The 22,842-nt window shown below is 44.2% G+C and overlaps 3 protein-coding genes across 14 annotated transcripts; 2 read left to right on the top strand and 1 right to left on the bottom strand.

Moving 5' to 3' along the window:
- Positions 1-797: 797 nt before the first annotated feature.
- tvp23b (trans-golgi network vesicle protein 23 homolog B (S. cerevisiae)) lies at positions 798-4,339 on the top strand. The gene is made up of 7 exons (XM_019268990.2): positions 798-893; positions 2,727-2,803; positions 2,875-3,019; positions 3,090-3,179; positions 3,329-3,454; positions 3,625-3,753; positions 3,845-4,339. Exons 1-7 carry the CDS (start codon positions 882-884, stop codon positions 3,869-3,871), a joined length of 606 nt encoding a protein of 201 aa, XP_019124535.1. The 5' UTR covers positions 798-881; the 3' UTR covers positions 3,872-4,339.
- A 1,295-nt stretch (positions 4,340-5,634) lies between these two features.
- On the top strand, positions 5,635-17,418 carry exoc7 (exocyst complex component 7). Of its 12 annotated transcripts, XM_027277111.1 has the most exons (22): positions 5,641-5,735; positions 5,769-5,877; positions 6,010-6,075; positions 6,802-6,986; positions 7,059-7,164; positions 7,253-7,475; positions 8,905-9,072; positions 9,348-9,359; positions 11,068-11,160; positions 12,716-12,861; positions 12,972-13,124; positions 13,202-13,300; positions 13,384-13,446; positions 13,655-13,721; positions 14,908-14,946; positions 15,464-15,529; positions 15,610-15,730; positions 16,248-16,343; positions 16,424-16,487; positions 16,577-16,618; positions 16,703-16,836; positions 17,155-17,418. In XM_027277111.1, the coding sequence occupies exons 2-22, from the start codon at positions 5,818-5,820 to the stop codon at positions 17,255-17,257; spliced, it is 2,106 nt and encodes a 701-aa protein (XP_027132912.1). In that variant the 5' UTR covers positions 5,641-5,735; positions 5,769-5,817; the 3' UTR covers positions 17,258-17,418. The 12 variants fall into 12 exon arrangements, with proteins under 12 accessions (XP_019124568.1, XP_019124569.1, XP_019124577.1 ...); XM_019269023.2 differs by lacking the exon at positions 11,068-11,160 and adding an exon at positions 12,465-12,533 and having other exon boundaries at positions 5,635-5,877; XM_019269021.2 differs by having other exon boundaries at positions 5,636-5,877.
- A 1,600-nt stretch (positions 17,419-19,018) lies between these two features.
- On the bottom strand, positions 19,019-22,235 carry LOC104928159 (galanin receptor type 2). Its single transcript, XM_010742388.3, has 2 exons — positions 21,726-22,235; positions 19,019-20,739 (listed from the first exon to the last, which is right to left on the bottom strand). Exons 1-2 carry the CDS (start codon positions 22,064-22,066, stop codon positions 20,100-20,102), a joined length of 981 nt encoding a protein of 326 aa, XP_010740690.2. The 5' UTR covers positions 22,067-22,235; the 3' UTR covers positions 19,019-20,099.
- Between the last annotated feature and the right edge of the window lie 607 nt (positions 22,236-22,842).

Genomic DNA, 22,842 nt, shown 5'->3' with positions numbered 1-22,842 from the left:
TAATTCAGAACAACACATGTTCTCGAGGTGTAAGGAGACATCCATCCATTATCACTGATCTTCATCTGGGTCATGGTAGGACCGGAGCCAGGATACACCATGGACCAGTCACCATAGAGACTCAACTCAAACTTTATTTATACATTCAAAAACAACTGAGGTTGACCAAAGTGCTGTACATGTTAATACAAATGATGTACATATAATACATAAAGTGCCATAATTACAGAAGGTTAAGACAAACGCTGAGATACTTGGAGAAAGTGTTTTAGGGAGGATTTAAAAACCTCAAATGATCCGATCAGATGTGCCAGGGCAAGTTACTCCAGAGCCGAGAGGCCGCCACAAAGACTCAGACACCTTTCCAGTTTTAATTTAGGTTCGACCAGTAGCAGCTGACTCGAGGATCTCAGTGTTCTGGCGGGGGGTGTGGATATGAAGAAGCTCGGTTAAATACCTGGAGCATACTGAGCCAATACGAGCTTTAAAAACAAACAGTAAAAATGGAGACAAACAAACATTCACACCTACAGACAGTTTACAGAGAACACACAGAAAACTATAGGAAAGGTAGAAATAAAACTGTTTTATAAAAATATGAAACTACAAATAGGAACAAAGAACTATGTACGTCTACATAACATGAATAAATAATATAATAATAAAATAAATAAATTTAAATCGTATAATATAAATGATAAATAAAAACACAATAACATTAATATATGTGCGTTTACATGATAATTAAACTTTAAAATTAAACTTAAACTTAACGCAGTGACGTCACAGTCCACGTGGCACGTTCTACCCACGTGACCCCCGCGTCCTGTGACGTGTTCCAGCCGAGCATGTAAACCGGAAGCAGCCGCTCAGCCGTCACCATGTTAGCTGACGTAAGTGACACTTTTATTCATAATTATCGATGATTATCTTCGATCGGACACGCGGGGGCAGGTCGGGGGGCTCGTGAGGCTTCAGGTGACCACACTGCAGAAACACCTGGAACAGTTTACCCGCGAAAAACAGAGAAACAGCTGGAGGGCTCGCGAGGCTAGCTGCTAGCTGCTAGCTGCTAGCTGTTGAGACGTTAGATTACTGTAACGTTACTTTAACGTTACTGTAACGTTACTGTAACGTTACTGTAACGTTTCAGACCCGCACAGCGGCTCAGTTACTGTCTGACTGTAACATCACATGTGTTTACTCTGCTGTTCATATTTAATAAGCAGATAACGACGTTAATTAAAATCAATAAAATCAATAAATTCATTAAATTCATGAATTAAATCATCAGGAACTCTCAGATTAAATCAGCAAACAGCATAAACATGATTTATACAATATAAGATATAAAAACATAAAATACAATATACAAATATATACAAGCTAAAGACATCGTGTGATGTAAACAGAATTATCAGTGTAAATATAAATAAATATAAATATATATAAACATATGGGCAGAATTAACAATATTTACACAGTGACAGGAAAATAAATATGTTTCAGTGTCTGTGCAAAGTATCACAAGTTTTTTAGAGTCTGTGAAGTAACATGGAGCTTTTAAACTTTAGATTAGATTAAATATACTTTATTCATCCCACCACGGGGAAATGTTCCTGTTACATTACATTACATTACATTACATTACATTACATTACATTACATCACATTACATTACATTACATTACATTTAGCAGCTGCTTTTATCCAAAGCGACTTACAGAGGAGGACATAAGCTGAGAAAGGTGTAAAGGACACAGAGTAGTTGTTAGTGTTGTTAGTGTTGTTAGGCAGGGAAGCATTCTGGAAACAGAAAGGTTTTTACAAGTTTTTAAAGGTGGAAAGGGATGTTGCTGTTCTAGCAGCCGTTGGTCATTCCACCATTTGGGGACGACCACAGAGAAGAGTTTAGAGTGACCTCGCTTTGCGAGAGGCGAGGGTACAACTAGACGGTTTGTATGAGCGGAGCGTAGCGCCCTGGTCGGGACGTGAGCCTTTAGTAAGACGCTGAGATAGGCAGGGGCAGATCCTGAGATGGGCAGGGGCAGATCCTGAGATAGGCAGGGGCAGATTGTTCCAGCAGCAGAGGAAAGTGAAGCTACACTACAGAGTCAGAAAAACACAAAAACACAATAAACAGAGTATCTTGGTGGATTTTGGACTCATGTCACTTGATTGATTGATTGATTGATTAATCATTAGAATAATCAGAATCAGAAATACTTTATTAATCCCCGCAGGGAAATTGTTTTTTTTACAGCAGCTCCCAAATGGTAATTAGATTAGATTGGATTAGATTAGATTAGATTAGATTAGATTAAATGTACTTTATTCATCCCACCACGGGGAAATGTTCTTGTTCCAGCAGCAGAGGAAAGTGTAGCATACACTACAGAATTAGAAAAACAAAAACACAATAAACAGACAAAAATATCTATAACCTACAATAAAAACAATCAACCTTCAAACAGACAGGTACTGAGGATAAAAGGCATGATGTATAAAAAGAGTATTGTAATGTAAAGTGACCATGATATAAATAATAACTGCAGGGTATAAAATAATAAATATATATTAACTGATTAGAAATGAGCCTCTGAGCATGACAGCGTCGTGACGTGTGTTAACGTCACGTCGCTCGTCACGTGACCCCGCGTGGACACAGATGAAGCTCCAGCTCAGAGTCTCTGAGGGCTTCAGCCTCTTCCTTATTGATCCCTCAGGACGCCAACGATGAAGACGTGTCTCTGTTTGACGCGGAGGAGGATGCAGGGAAGGGGTCGAAGAAGACGAATATTAAGTGAGTCAGCAGAAGTCTGATGCTTTAAAGCCATGTATGATGGTAAACTGACAGCTGATGATCTGTCCCAGGCATCCCGTGGCGTCCTTCTTCCACCTCTTCTTCAGAGTGACCGCCATCCTCGTGTACCTGCTCTGTGAGATCGTTGGCAGCAGCTTCATCGCCCCCATGGTGACGATAATCCTCCTGCTGTCCTGTGACTTCTGGGCGGTAAAGGTGTGTGTCTCTGGGGGACAACAGGGATTGCTGATGCTGTGCTGGTGTTAAATCTGATGTGTGTTTACAGAACATCACCGGGAGGCTGATGGTCGGTTTAAGGTGGTGGAACCAGGTGGATGACGATGGACGCAACCACTGGGTGTTTGAGGCGAGGAAGGTTAGTTCTGGTGTGACAGTACATGTTCTGTCCCACATGTGGGCCGACCTCTTGGCCTGTGCGACGTTGATAAATGTACTTGTTTACTGTGAGCGCTCGTTCTCGTATCTGCAGCTGTGCTCACTGTGAGAATATCCTGTTTTCTTCAGGGCACCGGGAAACAACAAGCGTCAGATTCCGAATCTCGAATCTTCTGGCTCGGGCTGATTGTCTGTCCGGTCCTCTGGGTCATCTTTGCTTTCAGTACTCTCTTTTCCTTCAAGATTAAATGGGTGGTAAGTCCTCAACTTCAAGATCTTATTGTGAACAGACCAACAACAGACGGTGAAGATGTTTAACATAAAGCAGCAGTGTAATCCCACTGTGGTAAATGTTCAGCTGTTCAACACAAACACTTGTTAGACAGTCACTGTTGGTTAACGCTGATCTGTCGTCGTCCTCGCAGCCCGTCGTGATCATGGGCGTGGTGTTGCAGGGAGCTAACCTCTACGGTTATGTGCGGTGTAAAGTGGGAGGGAAGACCAGCTTAAAGAACATGGCCACCAATTATTTTGGACGACAGTTCCTCAAACAGGTGAGTCACACCTGGAGAGAAACTCCCTGAACGGTCACATGATTTGTTGTGTCATGAATCCTGACGTGTGTGTCGTGTGTGTCGTCCACAGGCGCTGTCCAAAGAAGAGGAATCGTAGAGTCCGGCTCTGTGATTCGAACACGTTTGCATTATTCTTAATGCTGTTATATAAATTCTTTTAGCGAGCGCAGGCGTAGGAGGAAAATCTTTTTGCAACATGAACTGACGATAACATTTCCTTTTTCTTTTTAATGCCACGTGTGACTCGATGGGTCACACTGTAGTTTTTTTGTTTGTGGTCTGAAGTCTGGCAGCAATAAACCGTCACAGACTTCAGCAATATGAAAGTGCATGAGTGAGGAAAAACAAGGTGTGAGGGTTTGAAATGGATTGAAAGTGACTGATGTAGTTTGATTTGTCACGTCGTCTCTTCTTTAGTTTGTGTTGAACTTTTCTTTAATAACATCATGTCGTTTGTCTGGGAGGTGTCAGAGTGTAAAGTATTCCAGGAGATCTGTAAATATGTACGTAAAGAAACTATGTGGGACTTCTTTTGTGCTAATACATTTGTAACAATTTTCCTGAACAGCGTGCTCGTTTTTATTTTTATTTCAGCAAATCATGATTCACTGTCGAAGCCAGAAAAAGTTACATGAATGATTTATTTATACTGTTGAGACAAAATCTGAATTTAGAAGAACGACATAAAAACTTTATCAGAATCAGAAATACTTACAATATTGTTACAATACTCCAGTATACAAACAAACAAAAACAACATATGTAAACAAGTAACCATCTATTAAGAACACGTATATATAAAACCATGAAGTGAATTTGTTGCAGGTCATTTCTTTCATTTCTGTTTAATTCGAGCAGTTTTTGTTGAATTAAGAATCAGAATTTCTTTATTTACATTTGACTCAGGTTCACTTTGCTCAGGTATGGACATAAGTACGGTTTAAAAGACATGACAGGTGCAAACATGACATAAAAACAAAAATAACTATATACATATTTAAAAGGTATATGTTTGCATAAATTAATTTTGCTCGTTGTAAATTGAAAAATCGTTAATGAAGTTAAAGTGAAGATGAACGACCTGTTTTAGATTAAAAATCACAGAATTCACCTTGAACTCTAGTCGAGGATTTAGGTTTTATAATTAATGTAATTAGCTGATTGGTCTGATTAAATAAACAACCAAAAAAATTATATTTTGAAATATAAAAACAAAAAAAAGACATAATATAATTAGGTATTATTAATTAATAATTAAATTATGTTCCGTGGGCTGCAGCGACACCCAGCGGCCTGTTTGCGTCACTGCACGCAGCGTGACGTCAGACCTCGCGATGTTTTACACAAATAATGACGTCACCGTGAATATGCAGAATTATAATTTGTATAAAGATAATTTTATTTATTTATTTATTTATCAGCCACAACAAACAAACAAACTAACGTCAGTTTGTTTCAAACATTTTTTAAATTCATATTTAAAACAAATTCACCCGGAAGAGAAACCTCGCCTTCGTCACATACCGGAAGTTGAGAGATGTAACTTTTCAAAATAAAGCAAACAGGAAAACGTTTTTTTTAAACATTTAGATACATTTATGGTCGTACGTTATATTTCATAGCACACATTATTTATTTGTTCATTGAACGAGTAAATATATTTAATTTACTGATAAATATATTTAAAGGAGAAAAAAATCGATAAGTCGGTTTGAATTTTACGTTTTGGTGTCACGTAAGTTGGTAAATAAACTAAATTAACAGTATCAATTCGGTTTCATTGTTGTTATTTTTATGTTGGTTTCTAGTAATTAACAAGTTCGTAAACAACAAGGTGTTTTACTTTGAAACTTTAACCGGAAATCCACCTTGGAACAGCTGACCCGCCGAGCTTCCTGTCTCTACATCCGCAGCAGCAGCCGTTTGTTGTTGTTGTTTGTTTGTTTGTTTATGTTTTTCCGCCGCAGACCGGCTCCGTTAACCGTGTGACGTCACCGCAGACCGGCTCCGTTAACCGTCTGACGTCACCGCAGACCGGACACGATGATTCCCACCGAGGACGCGTCCGCGAGGAAGCGAGAGATCGAGGAGAAGCTGAAGCAGGTGACACACACACACACACACACACACAGACACACACACACACACACTTCATGCTCTAATGTTTATCATTATTATAATGTTTATTATGTGTGTGTGTGTGTGTGTGTGTGTGTGTGTGTGTGTGTGTTACAGGAGCAGGAGACTCTGTCATTCATCCGAGAGAACCTGGAGAAGAGTGATCAGCTGACCAAGGGCATGGTGCGACATACACACACACGGGACACACACAGACATACACACACACACACAGACATAAACACACAGAGACACATAGACACAAACAGACACACACGCACACACACACAGACAGACAGAGACACACACATAGACACAAACAGACACACACACACACACATACACACACACACACACAACACAGACACACACACACACACAACATAGACACACACACACATACAGACACACACACAGACATAAACACACACACACATACACACACACACACACACATACACACACATACACACACACATACACACATACACACACACACACAGACACACACACACACACACACACACACACACACACACACAGACATACACACACACACACATAGACACACACACATACACAGACACACATACACACACACAGACGCACACACACACACACACACACACACACACACACACACGGCCTCGTTAAGATCTGAAATCAGAGAAAATGTTTTAACTCGAGTCCTCATAAATACAGTAAAGCTCGTTGATCTAAGTCTTAGTCTAAGAACAGTGTGTGGTTCTGTATCAGTGATGACATCACAGATCAGGTCGACCTGCTCTGTGATGTCATCACTGATACTGAACCACACGTGTCTTTATTATTGCTGAGTCATCGCAGCACGTTGGCGTCTTTATTGCTGAGTCATCGCAGCACGTTGGCGTCCGCGTCTCGCCCTGACAGGTCTCCATCCTGTCGTCGTTCGAGAGCCGCCTGATGCAGCTGGAGAACTCCATCATCCCGGTGCACAAGCAGACGGAGAACCTGCAGCGCCTGCAGGAGAACGTGGACAAGACTCTGTCCTGCATGGACCACGTCATCAGCTACTACCACGTGGCCAAAGACACGGACCGGATCATCAGAGAGGGGTGAGGCGGCGGCGTGGGCGGAGTTTGAATGTCTGACTGATGTGTGGTCATAACTCTGGACGTCTCTTTCAGGCCGACGGGCAGACTGGACGAGTACCTCGCTTGTATTGCAAAGATTCAGAAAGCTGTGGAATATTTCCAGGACAACAACCCGGACAGTCCAGAACTGAACACAGTGGTACCGTAACATGAACTTTCTGTGTGAAGCTGTAAACATCAGCAGACTGAGAGCTGATGTTGTCACGATGCTTTGTGTCTTCCTGCAGAAAGCTCGCTTCGAGAAGGGGAAAGAGCTGCTGGAGGCCGAGTTCCGCAGCCTGCTGACCCGCTACAGCAAACCCGTTCCCCCGATCCTCATCCTGGACGCCATCAGCGTCGACGAGGAGCTGGAGGTCCAGGAGGAGGTGGTGCTGGAACACCTGCCTGAAGCCGTGCTGCAGGACATCATCTGCATCGCCGGCTGGCTGGTGGAGTACGGGCGGAACCAGGGTACGGCTTCATTTTGATCAGCGCTGCTCGTCTGTGAGCTCGTCCTGTCGCAGGTTATTTCCTCTCTGGAGCTCTCCATGAGAAGGTGACGGGGCAGCTCTGTGGTGTCTCATTATCAGCCCAGCTGAGCAGGACAGACTGAAGCAGATCACACGCAGCGTGGAGACAGAGGACAGGCGGACCCTGACTCACACGAGCATTCAGTCATCTCAAGAGTCACTGAAGTGAACATCAGACTTCTGTAGTTCAGTTCAGTTCAGTTCAGAGCTTTATTGTCCCTCCAGGGGAAATTTGATTTGCAGTGACAATGCAACTTACACAACAAACAATAAATAGACAAACAGTGACATAGAACAATGACGCAGAGTAAAGCAACCAAAACTTGATTTAAACAATCCTAAATGAAGTAAGAATATAAGTGACAGAAGGCAAAAAGTCTATAAAAGATAAAAAGATAAACAAATGCCACAAGAACAGTGCAATTTAAGAGTTGTGCAAATTAATTGCATTGATTGCACGTGGAACAAAGGAGAATTTATACCTATTTGTTCGTAGGTAGCATGTATCTCCGTCCAGACGGCAGAGAAATAAATTCCTGCAACAATGGGTGGTCAGGGCTAGACAGGATGGACCGAGCCTTCTGTAGGACTCGTCTGTCAAAGAGCTGCTGCATGCCAATTATCTTGTTGGCATCTCTCACAATTTTGAACAGACAATTTTTGTTTTTAACCGACAGGTTTCCATAAAATGAGATCAAGCAGAAAGTTAAAACTGACTCAATAAAAGATCTATAAAACAACGATTAAGGTCTTATCAACATTAAAAGATTTTAGTCTGCGCAGAAAGTATAATCTCTGCAGGCCCTTTTTACAGATTGCTGAAGTTTTTAGGTCATGTGTCAAGTTTTTATCAATTATTGTCCCCAAATATTTATAAGAGTCTACCATCTCCACTGCTGTACCCTTGATAATGGTTGGATGGACTGTATGTGGAGTTTTCCTAAAAGGACATTTAACTTGAGGTAATGGCTGTCACACCACTCCACAAAGTCAGCCGTAACTGGCCAACCTCTCCATCCTGGAGTAAACTGACTAGAACTGTGTCGTCAGCCGGGTAGAAGAAGAGTCGAACTGATGCTCGGCTGTGATCTGGATGAATTCACAGTCAGAGTTCACAGACTGTTAACTGTGAGGACTGTTCTGTGATCAGCCTGTGTGATTCATGACGTTCTGCATCACCGTGAACATAATTTAAATTAATCTGCCTTCTGTGCTGCGTAAACATGAACCTCACGATCAATCACATGAATTATTAGGACATAAATACAAAGTATTGATTCATGACGCCTGCTGTAATTCGTCCGTTTGTCCTCAGGCTGAATTAATCCACCGCTGAAAATAGTCCCTCTCTTCTCTCTCCCTCCCTGCAGATTTCATGAACGTCTACTTCCAGATCAGGTCCAATCAGCTGGATCGCTCCATCAAAGGTCTGAAGGATCACTTCCGTAAGAACAGCGCCTCCTCCGGGATCCTCTACTCGCCCGCCGTCCAAACCAAGCGGAAGGACACGCCCACTAAAAAGGCTCCCAAGAGACCAGGTCAGCAACAACGGCGCCGCCTGAAAACCGAACGCACCGTCACTGCACTCGAGTCTGTAATCACACAAACCCGAGTCTAACAAAAGAGCACGGTCCTGCTCCTAATGTTGATTATTAGATGATCGCAGCACACACACACACACACACACAGGAGTGTGTTTGATTAAATCACCATCCAGCCACATTATTCAGTTTGAAGGATCCTTCACACTGTGTCCGCTCACACTAATCCTTCATCCTTTCCTCTTTTTATAATCTCCGTGTTGTGACGACAGTCTACATCCCAGGTAAACACAAAGCTTTAGTGTGCGCCTCGTGCTTTGCTTCTGTCACGTTTCAAACGGTGACGGCATGTCGGAGCGTCGGCGTGCAGACGGAAGACGCTTGTCGGTTCTCTGGAGAGACGTCGTAGCCGGTGTTCAGCCTCTGGCTTCACTGTGGTGTGTGCTGCTGGGAACAGAGAGAGCTAATTAATGAAACCAATTTAAGTCTGAGGAGGAACAAAAACAAAAACAATTCATTTCCTCCATGTAGCGGTGAGCTTCCACACAGGTGTGTCAGGATACACTGATGATAACAAACAAGTCAGAGATGATGATGTCATGGTAATGTCGTTATTGAGAACGTATATTTGATTTAATATCCAGCTGATGTTTTAATTATCGATGTTTTCATCTTCTGACCTGATGAAAACTTCAATGTTTGACAGACGGAGCAACAACAGGATACTCAGAGTACTCGAGTACTCGAGCTGTAATGAGAATACCTGAATATGTAAACGACTTGAAATGCTCGACGACATAACGAGCAACCTGACAAACTGAGCGGCAGCTTCTCAGCAGTTTACCACCATGAACCTCGAGGCTGCAGAGTTTAACTGTGTGTGTGTGTGTGTGTGTGTGTGTGTGTGTGTGTGTGTGAGAGGACTCTGATGATGATCTGGTTCTTCAGGCTCGAATCTTGTTCTGAGTTTGAGTTAACTTGATGGACGTGCTCGTAGCTCACTCACAGCTCGTCCTCGAAATTACAAACAGTTTAGAAAAGTTTTACACCGTGAGATAGACGACAGATGATCAGTGTTAAAGCTCCAATAATCAATTTATTTTTTGTATTAATGATAAATCAAATGACTGCAACATAAAAGTGTTGTCTGCAGTGATGAACCTGACAATATCGGAGCTGTTTCAGCCTCTTTTAGCTCCTAGTTTTGTTTTTTAAGAACCGTACCTGCTCAGAGCGGCTGATTATTTTCATTATTGATCAATGTGTCGATCTTTTTCTCGATTAGTCGAGTTGTTTGCTTCATAAAGACTCGAGGTGACGTCCTCACGTGTCTCCTTTCAGTTCACTGTCAGAGGACGGAACAATATTTTAATGTTTTCACACGAGAGGCTGAAATCAGACTCAAAACGATGAATCAACGATCAGAATAGTTTGAGATGAATTTATTTGACAGTGAACGTTTATTATGCATGTATATATTCTGAAGAAAGCAGCGCTGAGCAGCGTCGCTCTGTGTTTGCAGCTTTACTCGTGCTACATGCTCACTAACACACTAATCCCGCTCGGATGTTTTAATCCTGACTGCAGTAATGTGATGTAAACCATGTAACAACATGTGACGTAATATTAGAGATGAATGTTAATTGTATTAATTGTGATGGCTGTTTTTAAACTGACCTAACCTGTTTGTTCTGCTCTTACATGACCTCGCCTCTGGGGGGCGCCGTGTGTTTTCATGACGTAGCTGTAGTTGTCTCTCACCTGGTCATCCTGTCGTGTTGGTGCTAGGCTGTGCCCCCTCCACCTTTTACATCCACGTACAAACCTCTGCTGCCTGTCTCGGTGGTGGTGTCTGTGTTTCATCACTCACTCCCTAGCTCTCCCTTCTTCTTCTTCTTCCTCTCTTTCTTGGCTGTCTGGACCTCGCTGCCCTCCCTCCTCCTCCTCCTCCTCCTCCTCCTCTGGACTCTGTCTCTGTGTTTCTGGGACCAGGGACCATTCGCAAGGCTCAGAACCTTCTGAAACAGTACTCACAGCATGGGCTGGATGGGAAAAAGGGGGGCTCTAACCTCACTCCTTTGGAAGGTAACGCACCTCGCTCTTCTCTTCGGTGTCTTGTTTCTCGCTCCTCGCTCACAGTGTCACGTTGTCACGTTGTCACGTTTGTTGTGCGTCCGTGTTGTTTCTCATTCAGAGCAACAGACGCACATCAGTGTGCTCACAGTCACAGCAGCTCGAAGACACGCAGACACAAACAGAAATGTTTGGATTTATCTTCATGAGGCCAAATGTATATTTGTGTGATTCATCCTTAAACACTTGGCACTGTTAAAAAAATATGAATCTACTGCAGAGGAGATGGTTTATTAATACCTTTAATACAGTATACAGATGCATCCAGTGTCAGAGTAAGACAGCTGTACTCGAGTATTTGTTCTGATTACATTACTTATGATCAACAGCAGCCAGCTTTTCTCTTCTCAGCTTCCTCCGTCAGCGTCCTCTTCGTTCCTCTTCTCCTCTGCCATCATGTCCAGAGAGGCTGATGAGCCTGGTTACATTCCCCGTTCATCCAGCTCCGGTTCTAGCACGACACTGTCTCCGTTCCCCCACGCCCGGCTAACAAACTGAGCTAACGGCAGCTACAGTTGGCAGCAGTTTACTTCACTGTCCGCCAGGAAACTCAAACTGTTTTTCTTTCTGTTTTAAAATTTCTAGATGAATAACGCAGAAAAAAATCAGGAAAAAACTGACATGTTACAGATAAATGACCTCAAATATTAACTCAAATACTGCTGATTCATTTTTAATTCTTACGTACGAGCCAAAGTTAAAGTTCGTTTCTTTGCAGCTTTAACTGAGCAACAGTTGGTGGCAGTAAAGCACCAAGAAAACATGGACACAAAAATCAGCTTTTAAAATGTTTAATGAAGTTATGAGAGAGAAACACTGAATGTAAACAATCCCTTGTTCCTTTAAATTGAGCTTTAATATCCTGTGGAGGGGTGTGAAAGGCATTCTGGGAAACGTAGTAAGTTGACAAAGCAGCTTATCAAATATTTAACAGTGTCAGAGTGAACGGATGAATTAAACCTTTAAAATCTGCGCTGAATGAAAAGCTGTTGTGACGTCTCTCATGTAGTCTGACACACACTGACTAACTTAGATAGTCACACACACACACACACACACACACACACACACACACACACGCGCCTCTCTGGGTGGGTGTCCCCTGCTTCCTGCTGGGTGCTTGGTGGTGGTCGGTGCAGATGTTCCAGGTTCAGGTTTGTCCCCCCTCCCTCGCTTCCTCTCTAGGCCTAGTCACGATCACCCCGGTGGTTTGACTAGGCCTGTGTCCCCGCTGCCCACCTCCCCTCACCCACCAGGTTACGATCACGACCTGCGGGTCAAACATCACTCTGACGCCCTGACCGAGAAGCACGGGGCCGCCGCAGGTGAGTGACGGGAACATGTGGGGGAACAGAAGGAACAAAAACAGGCTGATAAGACGTAAAAGTCTGCAGCTTCGACACATTTCTTTAACAGACAGTCACACCTTCATCTGAATGTATTCACTCTGCACCATCAAAGTCTTTGTGTCTGCCGGCTGACTCACAGCTGTTCCTCGTCCTCTCAGGGAAGGACGACGTTCTGGACATCGAGATCGACTCCTACATCCACTGCATCAGCGCCTTCGTCAAGCTGGCCCAGAGCGAGTACGCCCTGCTGACGGAGATCATCCCGGAGCACCACCAGAAGAAGACCTTCGACTCCCTCATTCAGGTCAGACACAGAGTAACAGTAATGTCTGGAGGTCATGCTCAGATCCTGGTGTTACCTCCATGTTGATGATTCATGTGTAATCTGCTTGCTGTCCCCTCGTCTGTCCACAGGAGGCGCTGGACAACCTGATGCTGGAGGGGGACAACATCGTGTCGGCCGCTCGCCGAGCTATAATGCGTCACGACTACTCGGCTGTCCTCACCATCTTCCCGATCCTCAGACACCTGAAGATGAACAAGTCTGAGTTCGACTCGACTCTGCAGGTCTTCATCGCTTCAGTCTTGTTGATCGTCGTTTGTAGGAGTGACAGAACGTTGAAATAAATGAGTTTTGCCTGCAGGGAACGGCAGCGAGCACCAAGAACAAGCTGCCCACACTCATCACCTCCATGGAGACGATCGGAGCCAAAGCTCTGGAGGAGTTCGCAGACAGCATCAAGGTAACACTCCTTCGTGTTCATCTCTTCATCACTGCTCGCTCATCCAAGAGTTATTCACCGACTTCTCTCTCGTCTGAGCGCAGAACGATCCGGACAAAGAGTACAACATGCCCAAAGACGGAACGGTCCACGAACTCACCAGCAACGTAAGTAGAACGCTCGCCCGCCTCTCTGTTGTGTAACAGCGCCGGATTTATTTGCTCAGTCTGCACTTCAAACTCGACACTGTCCCCCGAGGCTGTTTGTCCGTCTCTGGGGATCCGAGGCGGTCTCCATGGGAACGCTGAATGGCAGCGAGCTGAGTGTTTAATCAATAATCCGGAGGCGACGCTCACCTTGACCTCTCTCCTGCAGGCCATCCTGTTCCTGCAGCAGCTGCTGGACTTCCACGAGACTGCCGGAGCCATGCTGGCCTCGCAAGGTAGAGCCGCACCGACACGGCCGCTTCACTCTCGTTACCGTGCACTTCCTGCTGAGCTGCTAAGATGCTGCTTCCTTTAGTGCTGACAGCAGTGCTGCTCGTCAGATGTCTGATCTAAACCTGCAGGAATGTTTCACAGTCCTGTTTGCCTCTTCATTCATTCACTCAGTCACGTGGCTCAGGAGGGAGAGCGGCTCGTCCTCCGGCCTGCGTGTCCAAGTGTCTTAGGCAAGAACCCCACAAAGTGAGATGTGTAGTAGCAGTCCTTTGTGTATGATTTAGGGTTCATCATCTCAGCCGAGGACACTTCAGCGTGCAGCCTGGAGGATCGAACCACCGACGACACGCTCTACCTCCTGAACCACAGCCGCCGCCCTGTTACCATAGCAACAGTTTAGATGAGACGATAAAAGGCTCAGAGAGTCGACTTAAGAACCACAGCGTCAGTATCTTCATCTGTAAAGTGTGTTTCAAACGGTTTTAAACCACGAGATGACTCTGTGTAGGATAACTGAGCGATCAGCAGCAGTGCACGTACAGCTGCTCTGCAGCAGGGGGCGCTGTAAGCACCAAACGAGGCAATAAATAAACTTTAATGGAGGAGCCGGTCAGGCTTTTATGTTCGTTGTTATCGGGGGAGAAAAACTCCAAACTGTCCTGATACTGAAGCTCAATGATCACGTCCTTCAGTCTCATTCAGCAGCTGTGTGTGTCCCGTTATCAGTCCAGCACCGTCACCGTCTCCTCGTTTCCTTCCCTCACTCATTGTGTTTTTCTTTTCACCTTCCCTCTCTGACTTTTCCTCCTTGTCGCCTCGTGCAGCTTCGGATAACTTCTCTCTCTCTGTGACGCAGCATGTTTTGAATCAGAGGCCGTGCGTCAGCCACAGTAATATTTAAAAACTAATTTCTTCATTTGTTATAAATTAAAACTTAAATTGGATTCATTCTGAACTTTAATCCAATCTGCCCTCCTCTGAGGGCTTGTATAAATCTCCGGCTCCTTCCTCTTCATCCCTTTGTGTTCCCTCCTTCTTCATCATCCGTCTCTCTTTGTCCACTCGAGCCCTCGCTGCCTGGCTGATGACTGTTTGCTTACTCTGCACTAACAGATCCTTTCTAACCTTTTTGCACTTGTGCCTCTTTCTCTCTCTCTTCTCTTCTGCCTTGCCTTCGGCCCTTTTTAGTACTGGGGGACACTTACAATATTCCTTTAGACCCCCGAGGTAAGCAAAGACCGCGTGGAGGCCCCTGATGAGCAGTGGTGGAAGACGCACTCAGCGTCTGACTGTAGCAAAACTCATGTTTAAAGAAAAAAATCTTGATCTGAGAAGTAACTAAAGCTGCCAGATAAATGTAATAGAGTATAGAATATAGAATAAAATGGAAAGTATCTGAGTAAACGTTGGTTGTTATTTTCCACCACTGCTGATGACTTAGACCCTGAATGTTGAACTTGTTTTCATGCTGATTCTTGAAACTATGATAGCAGCTAATTAAGTCAGAGTGAAGAGACGCTCGGCGTGTGCTGAAGTGCAGGTTGAATGAAAAATAATTAATTAATCATCACGATGAAGGTGTCTGAGTGGAGATGTAGATTTCTGTCTAGGTGATCTAAAGAGGAAATGAAAGACAGTAATGTTAACTTAAGATGTGACTTGCTCAACTCTTATTGGAGCAGAGCAAACAGAGGCGGGGCTTAGGAGGGGTCATTGGCGTTAACAGCTTCTGTGTTTCCTCCAGAGACGAGTTCATCAGCGAGCAGCTACACCTCCGAGTTCAACAAGCGGCTGCTCAGCACTTATATCTGTAAGCATGAACACACGCCGCCTCTCTGATCGCGTCCAGGTCACGTTCTGCAAACTGATGCATGACTTGTCTCCTCTCAGGTAAGGTGTTGGGCAACCTGCAGCTGAACCTGCTCAGTAAGTCCAAAGTGTACGAGGACTCGGCGCTGAGCGCCATCTTTCTGCACAACAACTACAACTACATCCTCAAGTCTCTGGAGAAGTGAGTGTGTGTCCGTCCCGGCGTGCACGCTTTATATTCACTGTCTGTCTGAAACAAAGTCTTTGTCTTCTTCTAACATTAACATTGAACCTCGACGTGCTGCAGCTCCTCGTCTCAGACTGTTAGTTTGTGATGAGCAGCTTCTTAAATTCAATATGAAATGTCATTTTCTCTCATATTTCCAAAGTGGTGTTGACCATTTCTTCACCGCTCTGAGGAAAAACAGTCTTTGCGACAGCATCGCCAACAATAATCCGGCTTTGGAGCGGCGTGGCCGGGTCGCTGCCTGTTTTTGTACTTGGACAATTAACAGGAAGTAAACCGGCAGCCATTTTAATGATAAGTCTGTTTTTGATTAGAAACAGCTCAGAGTGTTCACGGCTCTCTGCCTCAGCTGCTCCAATGTGAGGAAATGATGCTTTTGTCCGTTTTTTTTTATTGAAAACTATAAAAAGTGAACCCAGTGAAATCTGTTCAAACGTTTAAAACATGAAGCGTGTCCTGTGAATGTCTGCAGGTCCGAGCTGATCCAGCTCGTGACGGTGACTCAGAGGAAAGCTGAGGGTTCGTACAGAGAGCTGATCGAGCAGCAGATCTTCATGTACAAGAGCAGGTGAACACGATCGAACGCACTCGAACATCTCGCCGTCACACACGGCTCCTTCTCACCTCCTGTTTTTTATTCTGTGGCAGCTGGTTGAAAGTCACAGAGCACCTGACGGACAGGAACATGCCCGTCTTCCAGCCCGGCACCAAGGTCAGAACTTTATTAACGTTCACTCCAACCACAAACAGAAAGTGTTCTTACCAAACTGAGATCTGAACTTTCCTCTTTCTGTTCTCCAGCTGAAAGATAAAGAGCGACAAGTCATCAAAGACAAATTCAAGGTGAGTCCAGATCAAAAGTCCGCGCCGTCTGTCGCGTCCTGAACAAAATCCACCTGACCTCTTTCCCTCCTCGCTGCCTCTCAGGGTTTCAACGACGGCCTGGAGGAGTTGTGTAAGATCCAGAAGGGTTGGGCCATCCCAGACAAAGAGCAGCGAGACTTCATCCGTCAGTCTCAGAAGAAGGTGGTGTCCGACGCTTACAGGGCCTTCCTGCACAGGTGAGCGGGTGGAACTCTTCTTCTTCCTGGTCGTCCATAACGCCTGTTGGTACAAACACTCAGTCCGTCAGCTTGGCGGTGAGCTCAGAGCGACGGGTACCCGTCGCTCTGAGCTCACCGCCAAGCTGACGAACTGAGCTAACAGCAGCTACAGCTGTCAGCAGTTTACTTCACTGTCCATCATAAACTCTGTAAATCACAGAGAGTTGAGGCGGAGCAGCCGGAGGACATCAGAGGGAAAACCAGAAAACATTTGGTGTTTGTGTTTCTGCTTCAGTTCTGACTGTTCTGACCATTTTTCCTTTGCGTTTCCTCCAGATGTGCCAACATCTCGTTCACCAAGAACCCTGAGAAGTATCACAAGTATCGCCCGGAGGAGGTGGAGGAGATGATCGAAAGGCTGTTCGACACGTCCGCCTGATCCTGGACCACAAACGCACCTCAGCACTACTGCCGCCCTCCCTCCCTCCCTGCGCGTGTCTGCTCGGTGTTTTGTACAAAGATATAAACATGATGTATTTATGTAATTTAGCCGCTGCAGCTCAGCATTTCAAACGAATAAAGGGAAGTGTGTGAACGGAGCGTGGTCTAATGAGTTTGGATGACAGTCACACAACAGAGCAGATAATCAGAGCAGTCCACTGACACACATAACGCAGCCGAGTGTCTTTTATTATCCAGTTATGAATCTCTGCAAATCCACCTTTCATTTTGACATTAAGACGGTTCAGTGTGTGGTGTCAGTAATGAGCAGTCGCCTCGTTAATAAGCTCTAAAGTGTTTTCTGTGTGAGGAACACTTGAGCTCCTCAGTGAGACGTCTTCGCCACGCGTCGAGGCTGTTTGTGGCAGAAACACTAAAGGAGGCTTGTTTCATTTACATAACGACCGTCTGAGTGTTTCCATGGAAAAGACTCGAGCTCTAATCAACAGAATTAGCACCATCTGCAGCTCCGCTCAGCAGTTTAGCGTCTTTGAGCTCATAGTTTTGGGTTTAATGTCGGAAACTTTGACGTTTTGATTCTTGTAGTCGGTTTTTAACTTGAACCAACCTTACATGACCTGCTCGATCAGAGACAACTCAGAGTAAAAATATAAACCATTTAAATTCAAGATGCCTGTAGCTGCTGTTTGTAGCACAGGTGTTTTGGAAGAAGAAGAAGCCTCTATGGAGATAATGGCAGAGGAGAAGAGTGCGCTGACGGAGGAAGCTACGAAAGGCAGAGAGTGAGCAAGTAAGAACGTTTTACTGATTTATGTCAATTAGAATAAACACGATGTGTGAGTAACTGGATCATCTGATCAGTAACAGAGCAGCAGTCGACTCGATCTTTCCTTTAAGTCTGAATGATCGTCTCATATTTGAACATTGAGATTATTTCTGCACATTAAAGGGAAGAATGACAAACAATATTAATAATAAGAAAAATAAAAACAGTATTTTTACAGAGAAATTAAATTTAAAATAACTCATTTACATTTCATGGACGGTTCTATCAAGCAGAGATCCTCTGAATTTTCTGTCCTTTCTCAAACCTGAAGTGTGTGTTTACATCCTGCAATGATGACGTTTTCATCACCATGGCAACCATCTTCAGGTTGGGTGATAAAAAAGTGTGCACCATCGATCAGTGACCACAGATCAGAGTAACTTTAAAATCATTCACTGAAGAAACTTTGGTTTAAGTGTGACCGTGGCTCAAAGCTCGAGTAGAGCCGGCTCATGGTGGACGAACATCTGCCACGTAAGATGCACAGCAGCAAGAACAATATGACTGCTACAGTTATTAATTAACTACTAATTATAACAGGAATATGACTAATAGTTTATTGAACAACCTCTCAGGAGCGTGGCGTCGTGTTTACCTATGAAGGGTCAGTGAACACATCATGTTTGAAATCATGTTAATGACACGAAGCAGACACAGAGAGGAGTTATACAACAACTGGATGGATTTATTATCTCAACATTAATACTGTCAGCATGCATGAACACACAAAGAAACGTTACGGCAGCGTCACTTTTATGTGGTGACAGTTACATATCATGCAGATGACTAACACTGAAGCTCGTGGAGGTTTCTGCACAAGACGCCAAATTAGTAACACAGAAGACGAATCTGCACAAGTGCCTGAAAATCTGTCTGGCAACTGTTTGGTTGCATAACATGTTTGTTTTTTTTCCAGTCCATCAGCACCCACAGCTCCTCAGACTCTTCAAGCAGCTTCCAGACTCATCGTGCTCCACCAACCTTCTTTATGCAAGACTCGTCAGAGCTTTTAACTGTAGCTTCATCCTTCCTTCCTTTTAATTAGTGTTTATTCAAAGTGCTACACAAAATCAATTTGTAACTAACACTGTGCTGTAATCCAACAAGCCTCTGTGTACAATAGTGATTAATATCTCTTCATTGCTGCTGTTTCATCAGTCTGCAGGGCTCCGTCTGCCCCGTGGAGTCAGCGCTCGTCTGGTTTCCAGGAAAAGTACTTCAGCCTCTGGCCGAGCACACGTCAGGTCCTGAGTGTTAGTTGAATCGTGCACACCTTGTTATGTTGTGGTGTTCAGAGCAGTGTGCACATGCTGAACCACTACCACTGTGACTTAAGACTAAGAGTCTGCAGCTCTGTGAGGAAGTGCTTTGAGCTATACCCTAATATGCTCACAGCAGTGCCGCAAATTTTAACAAAAAAAGAAAATAAAAAAAGAAAATGTGAAAGAATGCTTGTTTGCATCCACGACCGTGCAGAGTTGGATAATCAGTAGGTGACACAAATATTGGTGGAGGTTCACTAAAGTTCATGGACATCTGCGGCAATCTCTGAGATCAACCTCATGGTGGCACTAGAGGACAAGTCTTCACCAAAGTCAGATGTTTGTTTCCTCTGGGGGCCATGAATGTTTGTACCCAGTTTCATGGAAATCCATTGACTAGTTGTTGAGATATTTCAGTCTAGCCCACAGTGGTGGACTGGTCAACCATCCCTGGAGCGTGCATGCTTTGATCGTTGAGAAATCATGACTGTATTATTCTTCTGTGATCAATTTAATTAACGATATGCAGTCTGCGTCTTCACTGTGTCAAATACAGACTTTGTTTTTTTAGTTTCAGGTTGTAACTGCTGGAGGTGTCGACATCGTGATGTCCAGTTTAAATCAGACTTTTGGATTTTAGATGTCTTCTAAAGATAGTTTCTGGGTATGTTCATAGTTCATCATGTTCGGCTGGCTCTTCCCCTCCTTCACCCGGCTCTCGGCAGTCATCTTCAGTTGGACGTCTCCACGCTGCTGACCGTGTTCACCGCCTGCACAACGTGCACCTTGTTGACCTCCCTCTTCCTCAGCGAGCAGCTGAACACCTTCCTGAAGCCTTTGCGGAAGTGTTTGGAGACGAGGGCGTAGACGATGGGGTTGAGGCAGGAGTTGGTGTAAGCCACCAGGTGGGAGAGGATGCGGAGGACGTAGGTGGTGTGGTTGAGGGGGAAGCGTCCGAACCACATGCAGAAGATGACCAGGTGATGGGGAAGCCAGCAGATGCAGAAGAGAACGGTGACGATGATGATCATCTTAGTGACTTTCCGTTTGGCACGCCTCGACTCGGACATGTCCTTCACGGGATCCACGCTGGTCCACAGGTATCGGATGGTACGAGCGTAGGTGAGGCTGAGCACCAGGACGGGGACCAGGTAGCCAAAGATGAAGGTGCACACGTCCATTATGACGCGTGGTCTGGACTCCCAGGCAGGGATGCACACCACAGTGCCGACCAGGTCCATCTGTGTGTAGTAGCTGAGATACGGACCAGAGAAAACCAAGGCCAAGGTCCAGACCAGGCAGATGGAGGTCAGGGCATTCTTTGGTGTTCTCATCTCTCTGGAGCGGAGTGGGTAGCAAATGGCAAAATACCTGCCAAGAAGAGAAGGAAGAAGTATGATCCAGATGTTTATTACTGAAAGATACGAATCATCAAAGGTGTTAAGACGTTGGACTGAAGTTTCAGGTGCAGATTGAGGTTTTCTATAACGAGATATCAGGCTGCAGAGAATGAACGTGGACTGGACTGAACTGGTGTCTGTCAGGGCGTTATCATGTCCAGCTAAAACGTAAAATGAACTTCCATTTAAAACAGGATGCAGGAAATTATCGACTCCAATTACACTGAGCTGTACGTGAAATCCGGTTTTGGGCGCATACCAGGACACAAATGAAGCTTGGCTGCTAATGGCCGGGTTTGGTGTGCGTACGTGTTTGGAGGCGTTTGTCAATCACAGCTGAAGGAAAGCAAAGATCTGAAGACAAACACTCTGCCCTCACAATGATCACTTTGATTAATACATCTCATTGTTTCTGTGATTTATGCTGCAACAGATAATAAAGTATCTGGAGTCTGACAGATCTATCTATCGATGTGCGTCTGTATGACTTTTTATTATGACTTTAATTCTGCTCTATTTGTGATATGAATATGATTTATATACACACTTACACATTATCATTAGGTACGCCTGTACAATCCAATATCATCCAACGTAACAGTCAGAAAATTCACAATAAATCATAATTCTACTTTATTTATTAACACAACAGTTAAATGAATCTTTCTCTGACAGAATCAACAAAAAACTGAAACATTATCAGCTTCAAAAAAGTTAAAATTCACATTTATTTAATTTATATTAGATTGTAGAACATGAACACTGTGTGTGTGTGTGTGTGTGTGTGTGTGTGTGTGTGTGTGAATAAACAGTTTGTTACTGTAAAAAGGAAATCTTGTTTCTTTGGTCCCATTTTGCTCTAATCAAACAACCACAAAGTATTTCCACAAAGTATGACTCTGTATTTAAAGTTTACAGTTCCATCAGTATTCGCCCTGGTGAAGGTGTGGGACTCACCTGTCCAGGGAGACAGCTGTCAGGGTGAAGATGCTCGCGTACATGGTGAGAAAAATGATGAAGTGGACCAGTTTGCACAGCACAGGTCCGAACACCCACTCATCCAGGGTGTAGATGGTGGCCTGGAAGGGCACACAGAAGACGATGAAGCACAGGTCAGCGATGCCGAGGTTGAAGATGAACAGGTTGGTGGTTTTGGTGTTCATCTGTCCGTTACGGAACAGAACCGCCAGAACCAGAGAGTTCCCCACGGTGCCGAGCAGGAAGATGAGCGAGAAGCCCAGAGAGATGACCACAGACTCGGCTTTCCAGGCGGACGAGTTCTCGAAGGAGAGATTCATCTTGGTGTTATGTTCATTAATAATTCACGCGGTGTGGTGCGCGTGTGTCCAACATTAACGCACGGCTCGTGGAGTCGCGCGCCTCGTTTCCAGATTTCCAGACGCAGCGCGCGAGCCACAGACCCGCGGACAGGATCCACGCACGCACCGCACCCCGCAGAGCTCTCTGTGGACACTGTAACCCTAAACCTGAAGATTTAAATATGAGCAAAACATGTTTGATTACAAAAAGATATTCAGGAGAAAACATGAAACACACAAATAATAAAAATAATGAAGGCTGCACGTGATCAAACCTTTATTAGAGGTAATTAATAATATTCAAATGTTTGGTCACCTGTTCACCTGTCTGTCAGGATGAGAGCAGGCTGCCCCCCTGTGGTCAGACTCAAGCACTGCAGAGTCTCCATGCTGACTTAGTGTGGAACCAGAAGGTGTCTAAAGATAAACATGAAAAAAAGTGAAGAAAATAAAAATATAATATTATATATAGAAAAAAAAAGATATAAATGTAATAAAATGAAAATAATAAATAAAAAATAATACAAATACAAAATAAAATGTTTTTACAAAAGTCGGAAAAAACATTGTACAAAAAGTTGTGAAAAATTACATTAAAAACTCACAAACCAAGTTTCAAATTAAAAAAAAAAAAAAAAAAAAAAAAAAGCCATACACAACATTAAAAAAGTCGAAAAGAAAGTCAGGGATTGAAAAAAAAATTGAAGAAATATCGTGCAAAAATACGAGAATCAATTTTCAAAATGTAAAAAAAA

Source organism: Larimichthys crocea, unplaced genomic scaffold (genome assembly GCF_000972845.2).
Source record: "Larimichthys crocea isolate SSNF unplaced genomic scaffold, L_crocea_2.0 scaffold83, whole genome shotgun sequence".
NCBI classification, from domain to species: Eukaryota; Metazoa; Chordata; class Actinopteri; family Sciaenidae; genus Larimichthys; species Larimichthys crocea.
The sequence above is the reverse complement of the archived record's forward strand: the minus strand, read 5'-3'. Positions and strand labels throughout refer to the sequence as shown.